Below are 19,785 nucleotides of genomic sequence, written 5' to 3' on the forward strand. Positions count from 1 at the left end.
AAACATTCTCAACAGATAATTTCTTCATTTCTAAGTCATACTTGAGCTCCATTTCCCTTAGCCTTAGTTCTTTGTCAGTTTGAGCATTAAGTTTCTTATACTCCAATTCTAGCTTCATTTTCTCCAGTTCAAAGTACTGAGGACTAAATGTGGGACCTGGTAAAGGTCCAGTAGGTACAGCAGGTAGAGCAGGCAGAGGCCTAGGGGGGACAGTTACAACAGCCTCACCCTCCTCTTCTGACTCTTCCTCAGAATCATCAACATTTTGCTCCATGTTAACTTCAATACTGTCATCTACAGTTGCTGGAGTGGTAGGCTCCTCTGAACCATCACCCAGACTTTGGTTAGCTAACAATCTTTCAATCAGCTCCATTTTCTTGCCCTTAGTCAGGAGATCCTTATGTTTACAGAGCACTCTTAAACAATCAGCAGTTTTGGCTGCAAGGGACTCTTGACTATAGCTTTCTATAACTGACATGTTAGAGGTTTTACTTTTTCAGTGCTAAGCTTTGTGGTTAGTTGCACTAAGGTATCTAAAGCACAATAAAATGTATACTCAATACAAATCCCACCGCTGTACACCAGTGTTAGGCAGAAACCTGTGCAGTTCCCTTGGGGAACACTGCAAAAGATTTAAGACCACAGGTAGAGCAGTAAACCCCTTTGGTAGCAGTCCGCACCACCCAGATTTACCTGGTAGCTGTGGCTGAGCAGTCAGACTTCTCTCAAGAAGAGTTAGGCAGTATGCAAAGTATACACAATATGTACCAAAACACAATAGCACAAGCAAACACTGACCTGAGCTTGGTTTCAAAAGAATATAGTTATTTATTTAAAAACACACATAAGTAAAAACACTCTAACAACGAATATGGTAAAAACACTCCAACACAGTTATAATGAAAGTAAATTCAATCCTTTCTCCTATCTAGACAACTCTAGGTTAACACCACTTAATTAAAACAGAGGTGAGTGCTTAACGTTAGATGACACTCTAGTAGTTTCCAAGAAAGGGAGAGAAAAAGCAGAAATAGGTTAGACACACCACTCTAAGGTCCAGAACACTTGCAATAGGCTTAAAGAAGAATAAAGTCACAGGTGAGCAAAAGTCACTAGGCAGGGCCCACTCTTAGAGTAGCCGGAGCAAAAATGTGCCCAAGATCACACTGTTAGTTAGAGATTCAAAGTCTTGCAAAGAGTCAGAAAGAGTTTAGAGTGGCTCAGAAAGTTTAGCCAAAGTGTCCCAGGCACTCCCAGGTTCGAAAGCCGGGGACTAAATCTACCCCGTACAGTCGGTAGCAAGGGAAGCCAGGCGGAACACAGTACCTTAAGCGGAAAGGATCCTCCAGCGGGGGCAGTTGTTCCAGGCAGTGACAGCAAGGCTCGACGTCGGTCAGGGGAGAAGAATATCTCGCTGAAGAGCAGAAGAGAAAGGTCGTAGCACTGCCCGGGAAGAAACCAGCCGCGGAGTCCTCCGGTTAAAGGGTTGGTACCGACTTTCGCGGTATGGGGGTAAAGTGTGGTATTCCGGATGCCGGGGTGCTTGGCACAGGCAAGGCGGCCACGAGATACCTCAAAAGAACGGAAAGAAGGCGAAAACTGGTTGTCCCCACCAGTCAAGGGAAGGAGCCACTCCGTTAAGAGTTCTCCTCGGTCGTCGGGAAAAAGTGGTGAGACGGTTCAGCAGGGCTCCACCGGGTGGTGTCGTCGAAGCAGGTCGGCTCAGCTCTTCCCTCGTCGGATTCTTGGTCCTGTGGCGACTTCTGAAGTCCCAGTCCCCAAAGCCCTGCTTTTATGCAACAAGCCCCCATTCACCCAGCCTAGCTGTCACTCAAACATGCTAAGTGGTGAGCCGGGCGGCTCACCACTTGGGCCAATCAGGACGGAGTGCGACTTGAGTTACCAAGGTAACTCAGTCCAGGGTGCCTAAATCCCCCTCCACCCCTCCTAAGTACCCCAGACAGAGTGGCACCACTTTGGAGGGCTTCTGTGGAGAAGCCCGCCAAAAGTGGAACAAAGGGCTCCACTTTGGGTCAGAGTTACAGAGGCGAACACCAACGCCATTTTAGAATCAAGTTTTGGCAAAAAGTCCCAACCGGAGTTATAAAAATAAATATATAAACCGGCGGTATGTTTAAGGCTACCGTAAATAAATAATTAAATGTGTTAGCCTAAAACAATGGGAAATCCCATAGGAAAATATTCGCGGTCGAATATAAAAAGTAGTTTCCACTGCCACCAGCCAAAACTCGATCAGGGGGGACGGAGACGTGCCCCCTCGACTAACAGACCCTGGGGCAATCGAATTGCCCCAGCCAGTACGTCCACAATATGATGGTTTGTACTGGTTCTGTTCAGGATTCAAGACTAGCAAAGTCTTTGGTGACTTTACATGCCCTGGGAGACAGTAGTCAGTCCCAGGGTATGGAGTCTATGTTGGGGAGTCCCTAGGACACCCCTGGGTCACGGCACAGAGGGTGCTGTGTGACCCACATCACAAAAATACATGAGGCCCTATGGAGTAAAAGACCCCATAGCCCATTCAACACAAGGTTTAACCAAGAAAACACACTTCAACATGTCCAAGAGTGAGGGTAAAAGAGTCTCACTCTTGGCAGGAGAAAAAATTAAACCCCAGAAATCCAGCAAAGCTGCTGGGGGACTCACTAGGTAGGGAAATTCAGCCTAAACAGAGAATTCTCCCTAACACCGCCCAAGAGAGAAACAGCCTCCCACCTTGTGAATGACTTCTGCCTGCGAGAACCTCTTCTGCACAGCTCAGAATGTCTGCAAGGATGCTGTCCACTGCCCTGCTATAGGATGCCCTCAGAGGGGACTGTAAGCTCTTCTCTGCCTAGAGCCCTATAGTAATGCATAACTTGGTCCCCCTTGCCCTCGTCTTAGCCGAGGTGTTGATATGTATGACTCAGTGCCGGCCGGTGTCCTGGGGTGACAGCTTTTACCCCCACTGAAAATCTCTTTCAGATCCCTCCAGTTCCATACCCCGCCTCCCAGTGGACACAATCAGTCTTGGACTAAGCATGAGTCCATTCCAGAGAGTTGGCATCTGTTGAGATGATGCTGCACTCCAGGGGACTGAGTGGAAACTCCTGAGTCACCTCCTTGGCAGTGCCCAGAACCAGGCTGGGGGGTGTATCCCAAACAGGATGGCTGCCCCGCACAATAGCTGATGTCAACCTCATCACATTTCTAACTTAGCATGAGGCGATCTGAATCTTTCACCCAAATCATTTATCAATACTTAATAAACTAATTTCAAGACAGCGCTGCAAGACAGTTTTTCTCTTAGTTTATTTAGTCAGGTTGGGCACCGGAACTCACCCACACACTTTCCTCTGAGCAGTCTTGCTTTTTTGTCTCATGATCACTGTTCCAGTGGAATACTGTGTTCGCGTGGGTGATTCTGCTTCTAAGTGCCCAACCCTTGGTTGGATTTTCATTGTTAGATTAGAGTCCCTGCTGCCACCCTTGTGTGTATTTCTCTAATATGGAATCAACTGCTGATTATTTGCTTAGTAGAGATCTGGATATTAAGGCTGTGTTTGCAGACGGGCCTCTACTGCACATGCATTCTGGCACATTGCACATTCACCAGATCTCAGACATAAATGTATCAGATTAGAATGACTTGGTATCAAAGAGTTCAATACATTCTGGGGAAAGATCACTATGCAGCAATACCTGGATCAAGCTAAAATCCCCGGGGGGCTCAGAATTCTAATTTGACCTGATTTTGAGAATCCAGAAGATAGTTATTTAGCTCAAAAGTGGGAGGACAATCTTGTTGCCAGTTCCAAAGATATGAATCAACTACTTGTCGAACACGCAGACCGCGTACATAAGTGAATAGTGGTACAAACTGATACATTGAAACAAGAAATTGAAGCTATGGAGGCCCCCACGACCTCCAAAGATAAGAATTTAAAAACTATATGTACAATCTTAAGACAACACCAAGATGAAGTAAAGCTGCGTAAATCTAGGAATTTCTCCTGTGATGATAAAGACTACAGAGACGATGGGGTCGTATCAGCCTAAATATGATGAGCCCCCTTAGATCAACATCACGGGAAAGGAGTTCTGCATCTTCACCTGCTAGCCCGGATATATATATAGATAGTGATGCAGAGATTCGTGGGGAAGCTAGCACTGATGAAGCAACAGGACTTTCAGTCCCGAGTATCTCTGACAAGTCCGGTTCCTCCTCATCTTTTTTAGACCAAATTTGCAGATACAAGAGCGGAAACCGGAGACTCAACACCAAACTTGTTAGTTTTGAAGCCCCCCATAGAGTTAGACATTTCAACACAGGGATCGAGAATAGAGGCAATAGAGGAGGGGATCACAAATAGAGGAAACAATCCACAGCCAGAAAGATGCATATCAAGATCCTGGCAGCAGGGACAGGGGAGATAAATAATATGGTCTATAATGTATCTTCTTATAATCTTACACCACAGGAGATATCATTACTAAACAAATGCTAATCTTTTGGCACCCTCGGCTTCCAACAACTACACTGATATGCAAATAGATATTTTCAAATTCACTAGGAAATTTAAGTCGAAGACATTTTTTTTCCAACAAAAAGGTTGCAGTACATGGCACCAGAAACTAGAACACCTATTTCGGATATCTCTATATAAAACATAGCACTTGCTCACTTGCTCCTGTCCTTGGAAGAGAGTGATAGCACCCAGAACCTTTCCATCCGCCACTGAAAGTGTTCTTCCTATGAGTTTAGCAACTTAACCATAACTACACGGCCGCTCCCTTGGGCCGTGTAATATATATAAAGCGCAGGTATGTTTCTGTACTCAGCTGATGCAATTTATCAGTGTTCGGTTGCCCTCTGTTTTCCAAATGGCAAAGTGCACCCACCTCAACACAGCTATCATTTCAACAACCCACTTCATCATCAGCTATCATTTCAACATACAGATGCAATTTATCAGTGTTCTGTTTCCCTCTGCTGCCCAAATGGCAAAGTGAACCCACTTCAACCACAGCTACCACATTTCAACAAATAGAATGAACATGGTTATAAGCGGTCACCTTCCACTATCGCAAACATTCAGAGGTTACTTCTTTCCACCCCCACTTCTCTTCTCACAGGGCACGGCAGTTCCAGTGTCACTGAACAGTTAATTACTGACTCAACGTTTCAAGCTCTAAAGAGCAAAACGCTGTAGGACGAATGCCTCCTCACAAGCTAAAACTGAAATTAGGTCCTGTAATTATGCTACTACGCAATCTTATGCCATCACAGGGACTCTGCAGTGGAACAAGGTTGACAATTATGCATCTACAATGACACATCATAGAGGCCTGCGTGATCGATGGATAATGTTTTTATACTGCACATAACTCTCATTCCATCCAATATGTTTAGCCTTTTCAATGACCATAAATAGTCACAAGAACCTACACCCCCTTCCTACAAGCGATCAGTGGTAATTCCAATACTTAAGGAGGAGGACAGAAGTGACCCTATGAATTACTGACTGATATTGATCTTTAAGATATGCTAGAACAGCATATGTTACGCTGGGAACAGCTAGTAATTGTGAAGGATCCTTGGATCTCATGGGAGGATCTTTAGATATTTTGGTCCTAAACGCTGGCATGCAGAATACAATATTATGGCACTGGCACTGGTGTAAGACTAACCGCAAGATCGAAAGCTAACGGCATTACCAACAGCTAAAGCATGACCATAAGAAACTCCGAGCATTGCCTCGATATTTGATCCAGTTCCCGAGTGCCCCTTTCAAGGTCCGCACTTCTGAGATTTCGATTCAGTCTTCTTTTGACTAAAACAATGAGCTACATATGAGAGGGTAAACTACAAGGCAACAACAGATGCAGATATTGTCATACAGACAAATAAACTTTATTCTATCTAATTCTGAACTATTCAGTTCTTGTAAACCTGCATATTTTGCACTTCAGGAAATGTGTTCACAATCTAGATTTTATTTGTTCTGATAACTTGTGGGAAAGATTGATTAGTGGAAATTCCAACTTCATAACATTTGCAGTTTTGTGATTTTTAGCTCTCTCTGGTATGTGTAGCTATTTTATAATATATTCCTTTTTGTTATTGCTATGTATTTCGTATGCTATTGTATGCTATGGATTATGATTGTTAGATTTATAAATGTACTTTTTTGTGTACTTTTATGTTTTAAAACCATGGTCAATGGTGAGGGATCATGGGAGTCATAGCCCAAAACGTCTGGAGAGCTGCAGGTCTCATGCCCCTGCCCTGGTGATACAGGCTTCTTTTAGTTATGTCCATTTGGGGTTAGGGGTGGCATCCTAAGACTGCTAAGAAAGCCCCCACCTTATCTTAATGCGCACTCTCTGCTCTCAATCACTCCAACATTCACAATGTCCAATCACCCATGGCCGCATCAGAGGTGTTCCACAATGATCAACCAATCACACTGAAATGTGCATCAAGAGCCTGTGTATTATGCAACACAACACAGGCTCTAGGCCAGGGGTCTGCAACCTGTGGCTCTGCCGACATTTTGGTCTATGACTCCCACAATCCCTCACCAGTGCCTGTGCTGGCTAGAGCTGGTGGGAGTTGTAGTCCAAAACATCTGGAGAGCCAAAGGTTGCAGAACCCTGTCCTAAGCCTTATTTGCCATGATTCTCATAGTAGAATCTCCAGTGCACTGACTGGCTGGTGAGAGAATATATCTGCATGTCCAATCAAGTGATATCAGACTGAGGGAAGGTTTATGTAACCATAATGCAATTCTAGGTAGCAACCATGTGGGGCAGTGACAGTGGAGCACGAGGGAGACACCATTTTGTCCCCTAAAATAATGTAATCTGCTCCATTATTAGTGGGTCGTTTGCCAAATAGTGTGAACTTAATCACTTATAAGGAAAATGTTTTAAAGTTAAATCAGAGTGATTTAAAATTGTTAGGCCAGTATCACACACTGTGGGTAAACTGTGAAGCAGGGATTATAATCCACTCTGCAATTTAGGCACATGACTGCATATCTCCCGAGTTTTGCTTGATACATTAGGGCTCATTCTGAGCCTGCCGGTCCAGAAACAACGGTGCCGGTAAGCTTGCCAGCACCATTGTTTCCGAACCAGCAAATTATAGGTCTATATGCCGGAGCCGGTGTGCCCGACAGGTCAGACCCTGCCAGACACATCGGCCACAGTAAGCAGACCATCACGGAAGCCCTGTGGACTCTATGGGAATGGGGAATTACAATTGAATGGCACCTGACTTTCCGGACCACCGGGGAGTAATCCCTCAGTGTTACCGGCAAGTCAAGTGCCGGTAAATCATTACGGTCTGCCGGTAGTACCGTCAGACTCATAATGAGCCCCAGTGTTTCCGTTTTGGATTGCAAGCACACAATAATACTGTCTTACATAGTTTATTTGCAAAATACACACAATGGCTTCATTAGGAGTGAGCCGGTCTCAAAATAAGGTGCCGGTAGCAAGGCTACCGTCACTTTTTCCGGACCGGCTCACTCCAAGTCTGTAGGTAGGGGCTGTGAACTACCAGAAGGTTTGCTGGTAGTTCAGGCCCCTACCGGCAGATTAATCACAGAAGCACTGACACTGTTCCTAACGTGCCAGTGCTTCAGTGTTTCCATTCCCTAATGAATAAGACACTATTAGCTGCGTCCAAAGGCAGTAACTTTAATAGAGATTGATCAGCAATACTAGTACATAGATAAGTGAAACATTCCTGAGCCTTAGTATTCATTTTCTCTACATTATTAAGTGACCATTTTACTTGTAGATATGCTCAACTCCATCAATATGTACACGTTCTGATGCAACTTTACAATCTATTTTATAACTTATTGTGATTGGGTAGTGTTTGCTTTCTTCCCTAGCTTATACAACCAACAATTGCTTTTCAGTACCATCAAGTAAAACGTAATCAAGAGTAGATGGAGATGAAACACACACTCTAGTAAACTGCTCTGGAATATCGTCCCGACCTCAAACATTCAACATGCATAGCCAATAGGAGGATAACAGCTTATACCAGAAGATACCCTTGTCACATGTCAGTCTGTTTCAAAGTCCATTTTGGGATATTCGACATGGAATCCTGGTTGTCAGTATTAAAGTGCCTCAATGTGAGTGGGATTCTGGGATTAAAATTACCCAGTATCATGGAAGCAGTAATGCTTCTGTCTATAATATTACTTACAGGGAGATCTTCAACGCTCTATCTGATAGCTGCAGAGTGCATACAGCCAGGAGGATCCTAGATGTCTATAACTGATAGCTGTGAATGTTTTCTTGGCAATCTTAGTCCAGTTATGAGGCCTATAAACACAAGGATAGTTGTGCTTGCGACTATCACCTCACGTATATAAAGCTTATCAATAATAGTTATATTTAAACCACCCTTAAGTCTGCCCCTTTTCCCTTTGGTGGCTAATTTTAGTATAGACCTATGACCATTGAAGGTGAAATTGTCAATGAGCCATTTCTCTTATAAGGCAATGATATCATATTTGGATGCATTGTTACGAAGTCCCTCTTCATCCTGATAGTGTGCATGGCCTTGTATGTTCCAGGAGAGTAATCTAACTTCATTACTGCTGTTAGGAACTGTTAGCCGCTTTAGAGGGCAAAACAGTACATAACCAAGACCATCCACAGTTATCTAACTTTGAGCACAGCGTATTATCTAAATTAGGCCCTACGCACACATAGAAACAAATGCAAACCAGCTCCACGCACACGGTATTTAATAAATACCCTCTCTCCAGATTTTTTACATTACAAACGTATACCGCTAAATACAACTGACATACTCCGCCCCTGGCTACCACATGCCTACAGAGGGGTCTGAAATGAGAGGCAGACACAAAGTTGTATTGTTTTCAACATGAGACATATGAAACTAAAACTAAAAGATCTGTGTCCAAAATATATCTTACCATCACACTATAACATACATGATCAAAAGGTGCAAGGTAAATGTCTGTTTTCAATTTAATAAAAATGTGCGCAAATCCAAATGTGTAATTTCAACAAAGTGTTCAGTGGTTGATTCCCTTCCCCTGAACTATTTCGGTAAAACTGTTGAAAGTTTTTTGTTCCAACAATGTTTTCTTAAAGTCAATGAAAATGTCCCTTTCCCAAAATACTTTCCTCAGGTTGGCAAAACAAATGTCTTTACCACAACACTGTTTGCAAAATAGCAAAAGGAAGCCTTTTCTACTTAACAGGATGGCAAAAATGTTTATTTTCAACAACTGTTTGAAATAACAAAGTTTCTCTTTCACCCTACTCTCCTGCCAGGAATTTCCCCCTTCTGGTTCGCATAGATTCCCTGGTATACTCTCCTGCCAGGTATCTCTTTCTTAAAAAGGGCTTACTGCCTGATGCGTATCTTTCAACAGGTCTTTTCTACAATGTTCACTTTCGTTTGAAGTACAACGCAGTTGCACCCCTTCACTGTTTATACCTTGTTGACCCCAGGTATCCCACCTATGGGGGTCGGTTCAAGTTCTGTCTGTCAACTTCTTCTTTAGTGTCTCTTGCCTTATGGCAATGCAGGTTCCAAGTTTCCCCAAATTGACATCTCATATAAAGAGATTTGTACCACTTTTACCCCCGACTTTCAATTCTATTTGATCGGTATTCAAAATAATCCCCCAAGTGTTCATTAACTTGTTGGCATGTCCCAAGTTCCCAACTCCTCTGGGTTGACTCACCGGTATAAGGTGCAGCTGCGGCAAAGGGTTTTCATTGTACAGACTTTGCCTGTCAGGCAGAGTCACTTTTGGTTCCTGCATCGGCTTTTCACTCTTTTCGCCGATAGAATAATTGCCACTTCACAAGACTGTGTCTGCTCCAGTCCCACAGTGAATGTCTCACTTCTAGTGGCCCCCCATGGCATCCGCTATAACTTTACCGGTGTTCCTCTCCTCCGGTATGATACGCTTCCAGGCGGTTGCCTGTAAGCATTTTCTTCTTCCTGCATGGCTCGTCTCCATGAATCTGCTTCTGCCTCTGAGCTCACTTCCCACTCTGCGCTCTCTGCAGCTCTCCTCTCCTTTCCTCTCTGCTTGCAGGTGATTTTCAAGTTTAAATGCCCCACACAGCTGATTGTGAGTCTGGCAAAAAGCCTGCACGTTGCACTTGGTCTTACTTTCATTCCATATTGACTCCTTGCTCCTCTTCTTTGTCTCAGGACTTGGAGTGCAAAGGAATTTTAGACTGTTTTAAATTACATTGTTTGACACTTGTTTAAATAACAAGTATCATAAACATTAGATGTAAAATGTGTTTTAGATGTGTTATGTACATATGAAGAGTTAATAGAGTTCAGGGTTTTACAATTAATGGGTTCTGAATAATGACAACATGCCATCAGAAACTCTGGAATTAGGGTTTCTTCGTCCCAGGAAAGGGAAGAATACTGCATCCCTCCTGCTGGAGTCACCACTCCTCCCCGACAGCCATCTCCTCCCATGTGATCCACCCCAACACCCTCCCCCCAGGGTCAGGATCGGGTAGTGGCTGCATTCCCCTTGCTACACATGAGGAGGCTTTAGTCTGGGGACCAGTGATGAGTCCATAGGAATCATCACAATAGGTACGGGGCTACCCCTCGTGGCACAATGGTCTCGATGCTCCTACACTTCAGACCTAGAACGCTTGCAAGCATGCAGAGCTCAGGGTACTTCCAATCTGTAACCTCAGCACAAAGCACTGAAATTGTGCGTTGCTCTCACCTCCCAACTAATCAAACCCAACCACTCTCTTATAGCTCCCCCAGAGCACCTAAAGACCATGCAAACGACAGCGCAGTGTGATATAAATCCTCATAACATAACTACTGGCAAAATTGTAATCTGGCCCAGATATTACGTGCTTAATATCATTTACAAAGGACAAGTCTCAAGCTCCAACGTGTTTAAGGCCAGAGGTGTTGTATCCTATTAAAGAAATGACTACCTTATCAGTTGGGAAACCATGTGGTTATTTCTAAGAATAGACTTGTTATGGCCAAGCTGACATTGGAGGGGAGATCACTGATACTTGCCAAATCTCCTATCCTCACCTAGGAGTAGAGGGCCATTTAGGACGGTATTGATCCGGCCGCTACCTGAGGTGCTCCTCCAAGGGCGGACGAGGTACAATTTCCCCTCCACCCACGCTACCGGAACTCACAGCGTTTCTCGAACACAATGGGGAGGAGAATGCTAGGATTTGTCAGGATCGGGTACCTGCGGCGTTCACAGATCCTTTCTGGCAAGCTTAACCTGAATGAAGGCAGAGGAGCTGAGGACCACAAGCGCTGTATGCTAACCGCTCTGGAGACACACCAGAGCGGGCGAGATCAAGGAGGTACGGAACTGCGCAACTTTGCTCTCCATAGCGATGTAAGTTCCTAGATGCCATTGACTACTGTGCGTCCCTTTAATGCCCTTCCCACCCTCATTAAGGAAAATGAAGATCAATCAAATAGTAGTTACCCAATCTTGTCTAGAAACCAGTAAGGAGATAATGAAGGAGGGTCTCTAAAACAAGGAGAACAACCAACAAGCATCCCAAATTCAAATCTTGAACAATAACAACAGATGGGGGGGTCGGGGAGGAGAACCAGACACAGTAGGAGGAGAAGAAAAGAGACTGGAAAAGTCCAGTCAGGAAAAGAATCCTAAGGGAGACAGATGTGTTTGTCCCTGCTGCCTTTTACTGAGGGGAGAGCTGGAGGAAGGAAGAACCAAGAAGATTACTAGCTGTTGGAACCCTGCTGCCAACTAAGGGGAAGAAAACCACTGCAAGCAGCCTTTGACAAGTAGGCTAACTAGGAGCTGGAAGACCATACCTCCTGAGCCTGTTGGAATTCAGGGGATCCAGGCATAGGTGCCCACCAGCATCCCCAAGGTAGATAGGCTTGCTTGAGGCAGGAAGGCAACCTAAAGAATGTTGTCGGCCTGACAAGGACCAGAGAAGGAGGGAAATACCTTTATCGACCTGCCAGTAGCAGAAGAGGTCCAGACAGGACCTGGCTCATCAAAAGGAGAATACCAAAAACCTGTTGAGAAACCCGAAACCTAAGGTCTGATGGAAGACCTGTCAATAAACCCGGAAATCTAATGTCGGAAATTCCGAAATCACAAGGACTGAGGAAAGACCTGTTGAAACCCAAAGTCTGAAGAAAGATCCGCAGAAAAGTTTGTGATCACAAGGTATCTTAAAAGACCACTAGAGCCTAAGTTCCTAGGGAACCCGTTCAATCATGAGTAAGGATCTCAAATCCAGGAACCAATAGGTTGCTGGTACAGTGGCACAATAGGCCCAGGAAAACATTGGGCAAAGTGAAACTTAAGGACACGAGGAATCCTCAAGGAGACTTAAGCAAAGGTGATCTGAATCCGACCGGTATGAAAAGTGCCTGAAGTAGGGGGTGCCAGGTGAACATAGAAAAGGCGAAAAGGGACCCAGACTTTGAGTAACCTGTGCAAGAAACTGTTCCATTCTGTTACCTTAACATAGTGATGGCCTTGTGAAGAATAGTGATTTTTGGACTATAGATTTTGGCCGATCCTTTGGACTTTTGTTACTAGCGTTGGGTAGCCGGAAGTCTAACTACTTAAGAATAGGATTTGGGATTTTCTATTGACCATTGATTTGAAGCATTAGTTCATTAGAATAGGGTGTCTCCACAGGGGCCCGAACTTATGACATTATGGAGTCCGTCTAAAAGAGGTAGAAGATACTATTAAACTGGAACCATTACCTTTCCTAATCAAAGTCCTCTCATCATTTTAATAGAGATCATTGATTATAGATTTACCCGATGAACTCGCAGGTGCCCACCTTCCCTGTGACATTAAAAATAAATCTTATAGATTATACAGTCTACATTTTATGTCATGTGGTTTACTAGTGAACCTACCATAGACTGTACAGGTGTTGTACTTCACCTGGGATTACTTTTGTGAACGTGTTGCCAAGACTCTTTCTATGGCTTTTGATAAAATGGTTTGAAATTCTGAATGGTCTAAAATGGATCAAGGTCCCCGGCGGTAGGTTCTTGATGTGGCCCATTCCTAAATCAGTAGGACAGAAGCCCTCCATTTGGGATTCATTTAGGAAGCCTATGATCATACAAGCTAAAATAAAGTCAAGAGGTGACCCGTTTTGTTAAAGGCTATCAAGTGAACTCATGATAGGTTCCCATCTCTTGGAAGTGCCTTGAGTTAAACCAGGCTACCAATAAGACATCAATACAGGGTGACTCATTCGAGGTGGAACTAGACTTAGCTTTTGAGGACACATTTCATTTTTCTGGCTGTGAAAACGAGTGAGCCTTGCTTTAAAGTGCTCATAAGTCCACAATGGAAATTCCAGCAAATTAGCCTCAACTCAACATGCCATGCTGCCTGTGGAACTTCTCCTGCAAGCACAGTCACTCATGCTTTGTCTTTCTTACTTCTTGCAGGTACCGTGGCCATCATTGAGGAGGTGCACGGGGGACGGGTTGAAGCTACATCTTCCCCTATTACACAGTAAGTCAATGGAAACTTTTTTTATTTTGCTGGTGCAATATTATGGACTTGACTTGCTCAAGTATTGTCTAGGTGTCTTTTTCTGACAAAAAGCCCACTTTTCCCTTAGCACATACATTTTTTAGTTCACATGTTTTGATGGTTCTACCTGAAAAAAAAATTCTATGGATTTTTACAGAAAAAATCCATCCAAAAAATCACTGAATTTTTCAATTTCTTTAAATTTGGGGAATGGTTCTGGGGCTTGGGGTGTCCCCCGAAGCTTCCCATTTCCCTATGTTTTTAACCCCTGCAAACTCCTCCCCACATGATTTAACCCCTTACCCATCCATATATATATATTTTATTAAATCAATGTTTATCGATGGATTTTTTTCGGTATAAATCCATGGAAATGTTTTCGGTAGAATCCCTGTACACCGTTTTGATATGTTGGTGTGGACATGAGACACACATTACCATATTGATCTATTATGGAATCCCATCACCAGAGACGCTCATGCACCTGTGACCGCATCTCTTGTGAAGAATACATTTTCTACACTTTCCGCTGCTCTCAAGCTAGATCTGCGCATTAAACAATAAAATATAAATAAGTCAATAAAAAATAACAAATGGAAAGCATCCCTTGGGAGGTCCTTGGTCTATTATACATGGCGTGGAGTCCTTTTGGGGGGGTCAGACCTGGTCCTATTCACGTAGGTGTAGCCTTGGACATACCCTTGGGAGAATGTCGACGTCAGGCTTAGTGCACTCAACCACATCCTGAGAGCACCAATACCCATGCACAACTCCAACCTCTACTCAACAAACATAAGCCCTCCACACCTTTAAATAGAAAGGAAGACATTGACAGCAAGCGTGCCATCCATAGAAAAGAAAAGTCTGGAGAAAACCCCATCAACTAGAAGACATCAGCACACAGAACACTCATTACCACAGTCAAAATAATCTACCACACAACAACTAATCTGGAAGCATCCAATAAGAGCAGAGTGGTTTTCCTAGCTGTGAAGCATCAATCTGCTGACAAACCCTGCAATACCACAATCCATTGACAACTTTAACACCATTACAGCTTCTTCACAGACAAGATAGACAAGTCAGCACATTGGCAGCTCCACATAACATACATCCTACTCATACCAGCACTCCCCGCCCTGCTCCCCTAATCCCCCTCTCCTCCTCCTGTCCCTACCTTCCCTTGAAGCCCCTTCAACACTCACCTCGGCATCGCCACCTCCCCTCTCCTCTCCAGCACGCCTGCCTTCACTCTCCACCTACCCCCCCCCCAGCCTTCTCATCTCTAAGCGCAGCCCTAGCAAAGACTCCCCACTCAGCAGCCCCGCTAACTCTCACACCTCAGGAACCTTCACACCACTCAGATCCCAGAAGCCACGCTCACTGTAATCTGACATTCCACCTATCATCCCCTATTCTCCCTCCAAGAACTCATGCCGCTCCTATCTCCTATACCCCGACGACCTACACCTATTCCTCACCCTATCATTCACTCTTCCCCTCCCTTTCCAACTCTCGAAGCTATGCCCCTCCGAACTCCAAGTCCCCGTACCTCCTCATGCACTCTTCCCCATCCCAGTCCACCCCCAGCATCCACTCCCCCTGCACCCTTAGATACGCCCCTCAGTTGCTATCCCCTCCTCCCACCCCTGGTCACCCCTCCACTTCCTCCGTGCATACCCCTCGCCCAACTGTCCTCTCCCTTGAATCCCCCTTACAAGGTCACTTCCCCAGCAATCTCTGCCCCCACACCAAGTCCCTCCACCCTGCCCCCGTCACCCCACGCTGCCGCTCTCCCCACCCCTCTCATGCATACTTATCAATGCCAGACCCGTCACCAAAAACAAACACATTATATTCGATTTGCTCTCTTTCAAAAACCCAGACATCCTCTTAATTTCTGACACATGGCTCTCTGACAACTTCCTACCCACTGCACATAAGACCTTCCCCTCTGGTTACTCCCTGGTCAAACACAACTCCCTGGGCTACAACTACACACTGAGAATCAACCTTGCAAAGCTGACTGAAAATCTCTGCTAGTTAAATTCCAACTTTCCCCTGCGAGCCCTGACCCTCAGTTTCCTGCTCCTTTACCAACCCCCTGGGTATAATAGAAATGTTGCAGACTCCCTTAGTGACTCCCTAGCTGCCATCCTGACCTCTCAACCTTCGCTTACCCTGCTAGGAGACCTCAACATCTGGTTTGACAATCCCCTAACCCCATGGCCCGTCCGCTCATCTACAACTTGGAAGCCCCATACACTTGTATCAGGATCCAGCCGGTTACCAGTCAATTGGTCGAAAACATTTGGTCCACAGGACAATTGGTCGACACCATTTGGTCGAATGCCAAATGGTCGAATTTTTTTTTTTTTTTTTACCCCTTTTTTGGGTTTTTTGTGGGGGGTCCCCCCCCTAACCCCCTTTTTTTTCCCCACACGAAAACCCACAAAACACATATATAAAAAAAATAAAACAAATTCGACCATTTGGCATTCGACCAAATGGTGTCGACCAAATTGCAGTCGACCAGTTTGTTGTCGACCAATTGACCGGACACCGATCCAGCCATAAAGCAGGGCACACCCATGACACTGTATTCAGTTCCACTGATTCAATCCCCACCCTCCACCCCCATCCAGTATAGACAGATCACTCCGCCATCTTCTTCTCACTTATGAACCCACTCTCTGCTCCCAGCCCACCTAACCATCTCTGACCCCCCCCCCGTCTCCCTTTGGTACAAGTTCACTGTTTCCCTGGAGCTGGCTAATTCCATGCTCTCCTCCCCCATGGAGGAATACCATCAATCAACCTCTTCGACCGATGGCTCTCTGATGCCCTCACCCCTTTCACTTCCTCCTCCCACAGAACAGGCCCTTCTCCAAAGTGGTGCACACCCTCCCTCAAATCCATCAAATCCCTCAAAACCTTCAACCACCGCATGGAATGTAAATGGCAAACTGATCCGACCCCCCCCCCTTAACAAATCCAACCTATCCAGGCAAATGAGGGCCTACAGGGCCGAAGTAACGAAAGCCAAACGATATTTCTATCTTTCCCGAATCTCCAAAGCCCGCAATCCCAACAGGGACCTCCACAAGATCATTGTGGAAGTCAATGCCCCTCTCTGCTCTTACCCCTCCACCCCTCACTCCCAATCACTCTGCGATGCCTTGTCAAATCACTTTTAATCAAATTGCCATCGAAAGGAACCTCACCATCAGCACTTGATTAGCAACAATACCACACTCCCCTGCTCCCCCTCTCCCTCCTGTCTCTTCCCCCACACACCGCTTCTGTTCTTTCTCATCCATCTCCCATCTGTTATTCCTGAAGCTGCTCTCAAGTAGCCACCGCTCAGCCTCTCCTGGAGACCCCTCCACCCAGCCCCCTAAAAAACATCCTATCCTCCACTTGCGCAGGCAGCATCGCTAGATCAATATTTAACCTTTCTCTAACATCAGGCATTTTCCCAGTAGCCTTTAAATCCACTCATGTCAAACCTTCACTTAAAAAGCCCACCATCAACCCCCTCCTCCCATTTAACTAACGCCCAATCTCCAACAACTGCTTCATTGTCAAACTCTTAGATCATGCAGCATACTCCCAACTCTTGCCTCTTCACAGAATCCCAGGGCCTCCTCGACCCTGCCCAATCTGGCTTCAGAACGCCTAATGGAACTGAATCCTCCCTTGTCTCCATCTGGGATGACAGGAAAAGAACAGCAGAATCGGACAGATGTGCTGCCCTCATCTTCTTTGACCTCTTGGCAGCATTTGACACAATCGACCACAACACCCTCACAGACAGACTCCACTCCATAGGCATCAGGAACTCTGCTTTAAGATGGATCTCCTCTTTCCTCTCTAACTGCTTGCAAATAACCATCCTCCCTCCCTCCCTTCTCCTCTCCGCTGCCCTGTCTCCCAGGGGGTGCCTCAGGGAGCTTCCCTCTCCACCCTCCTCTTCAACCTTTAAGCCCCCTCCCTGCACTCATCCACTCTCACAACCTTAACTGCTACAACTACGCAGAATACACTCAGATAATTTTGAAGATTCCCAATTCCCTGGCCTCTCCCGACAGAGACCTCGCCTCTTGCTTCACGGATCCTGACCCCTGGATGACGTCAAACCACCTCTCCTCAATCCTGGCAAAACCAAAATCCTGATTTGTGACAAAACAGCACTCCTCGGCCAACCCACTCCCATGGCCGACCTCCCTATGTGCCCCCCCTGCAGCATCCACCTCAGTAAAGAACCTGGGATGCACCCTCAGCTCAGACCTTGCACACTCTCGCCACATCAACGCCACCTCCAGATCCTGCCACTTTCACCTTTGCATTCTCAGGCGAATCTTCCCCTATCTCTCCTACCCTCACAGAATTTCTGTAATCCTGGCCATCATCCTCTCTCGGCTAAACTATGCCAACTCCCTCTATGTGGGTGCCCCTGCCTTTCAGCTCAGAAAGCTCCACCATGTCCAAAACTCTGCAGCCAGGCTTCTCCTTGCCCTCTCCCCACGAGAACACATCTCCCCTGCCCTCAGGGTGGTCAATTGGCTCCCAATTGGCTGACGTGCAACTTTCAAATCCATGTACAACACCCACCATTCCCTTCACAAGAAAGAATATCAACCAACCAGAAACCTCAGATCTGACTCTGCATGCCTCCTAGTGGTCCCCAGGTTAGGAGGATCTGTCTTTTCTGTTCAAGCACCCACATTCTCTCTCCCTTTCAGCCTCTGCCTCCTAGAGGACCACCTTGCCTTCAGGAAGGCCCTTAAAACTTGACTTTCCCTCCTGCAACCTGACTTTCCCCCTCCCGTTCATGCCTGCATGAAGATACCTAGGCCAGGACTCCATACCCAGCCACCCAGGTCAATTCTGGTTTGTGACTGGAGGACTCCTTGTCCAGTGACCTTCCCGAGCAAACGGTCAGGGCCTGAGGCAATGGACAGCTTCTGGGTCAGTGCCTTGATCCCTGTATGGTCCCTGAATCGAGTCTATTGATATGATATGATATGATATGGCATTTGTAACGCGCCTATACACAAGTGTTTCAAGGCGCAACGAGGCAGGGAGGGGGGAACAAGGGGAAGACAGACAACGATCCTACTAGGCCAGGTGTCATTCAGACCGCGCAAGTGCAGGGGTAGGGGGAAGGGAAAAGTGCAAGGGGAAGGGGAGGGGGGAAGTGCAGTACAAGTAAGTAGAATAAGTAAATAAATAGGGCCAGCTGGTGGCAAGTGCAAGGCAAGTGCAGACAAGTGCTGGGAAAGGGGGGGGGGGCTGTAGGGATACAGCGACAGTCCCTCAGTGCAGGGGTTGCCAGGGAGGCAGTGCAAGAGGAGAGTGGCTGGGCCCAGGACCGAGGTCGGTGAGAGTGGCCCAGTTGCAGATTCGGTGCAGATTCAGTCGAGAATTTAGCAGGGGAGAGGGAGAGAGAAAGCAGAAGCAAAGAGGAAGGTTTTGAGGTGCTTCCGGAACCGGAGATGGTTCTCCTCAAGTTTCAGGGAGGCAGGAAGGCTGTTCCAGAGGGAGGCCCCTGCCGCGGCGAGAGATCGACCCCCAACTCGTTGCTTCGAGAAGCGGCTGACCCTGAGGGAGTTGGAGATGGATGAGCGAAGGGCTCGGGAAGGAAGATATTTAGGAAGAGAGAGTTGAAGGTATTTAGGCACCAGGCCCCAGAAGGCCTTGTGGACAATGCAGAGGGTTTTGAACTTAATCCTCGCAGCCACTGGGAGCCAGTGTAGAGATTTCAGTCCTGGAGAGATACGGTCCCTGGGCTTGAGGCCAAGGACAAGTCTCGCAGTTCTGTTCTGGATGAGTTGCAGGGGGCGGAGAGTGGAGGCAGGCAGATTAAGATAGAGGCTGTTACAGTAGTCCAGCTTCGAGAGAACCAGGGCTCGGGAGACAGTGAGCTTCTGGGGGAAGGAGAGGAAGGGAAGAATACCTCTGAGGAGGTGCAGCTGGTAGTGTGACTTCTTAGAGACGTCAGATATATGAAGAGAGAAGGAGAGTGTGGAGTCGAAGATGACCCCGAGGTTTTTTGCCTTGCAGGTAGGAGCAGGAGGAGGGCCAATCGAGGCTGGCCAGAGAGCTACAGGGAAGGAGGGAGTGGGTGTGCCGATGAGTAGAATCTCAGTCTTACTAGCATTAAGGCAGAGGTCATTGGCGGCACACCATTCCTGGATGGCAG

General features: G+C 46.2%; 1 protein-coding gene across 2 annotated transcripts in view; it reads left to right on the top strand.

Moving 5' to 3' along the window:
- Window positions 1-19,785, top strand: part of NRBP1 (nuclear receptor binding protein 1) — a 1,221,009-nt gene that overhangs the window by 1,136,832 nt on the left and 64,392 nt on the right. For both annotated transcript variants that reach the window (XM_069605466.1, XM_069605463.1), the window contains one exon: window positions 13,493-13,559. In XM_069605466.1, coding sequence (XP_069461567.1) covers window positions 13,493-13,511 — 19 coding nt within the window. In that variant the 3' untranslated portion in view covers window positions 13,512-13,559. The remainder of the gene's footprint in view (window positions 1-13,492; window positions 13,560-19,785) is intronic.

Source organism: Ambystoma mexicanum, chromosome 4p (assembly GCF_040938575.1).
Source record: "Ambystoma mexicanum isolate Mex_15411 chromosome 4p, UKY_AmexF1_1, whole genome shotgun sequence".
Taxonomy (NCBI): Eukaryota; Metazoa; Chordata; class Amphibia; order Caudata; family Ambystomatidae; genus Ambystoma; species Ambystoma mexicanum.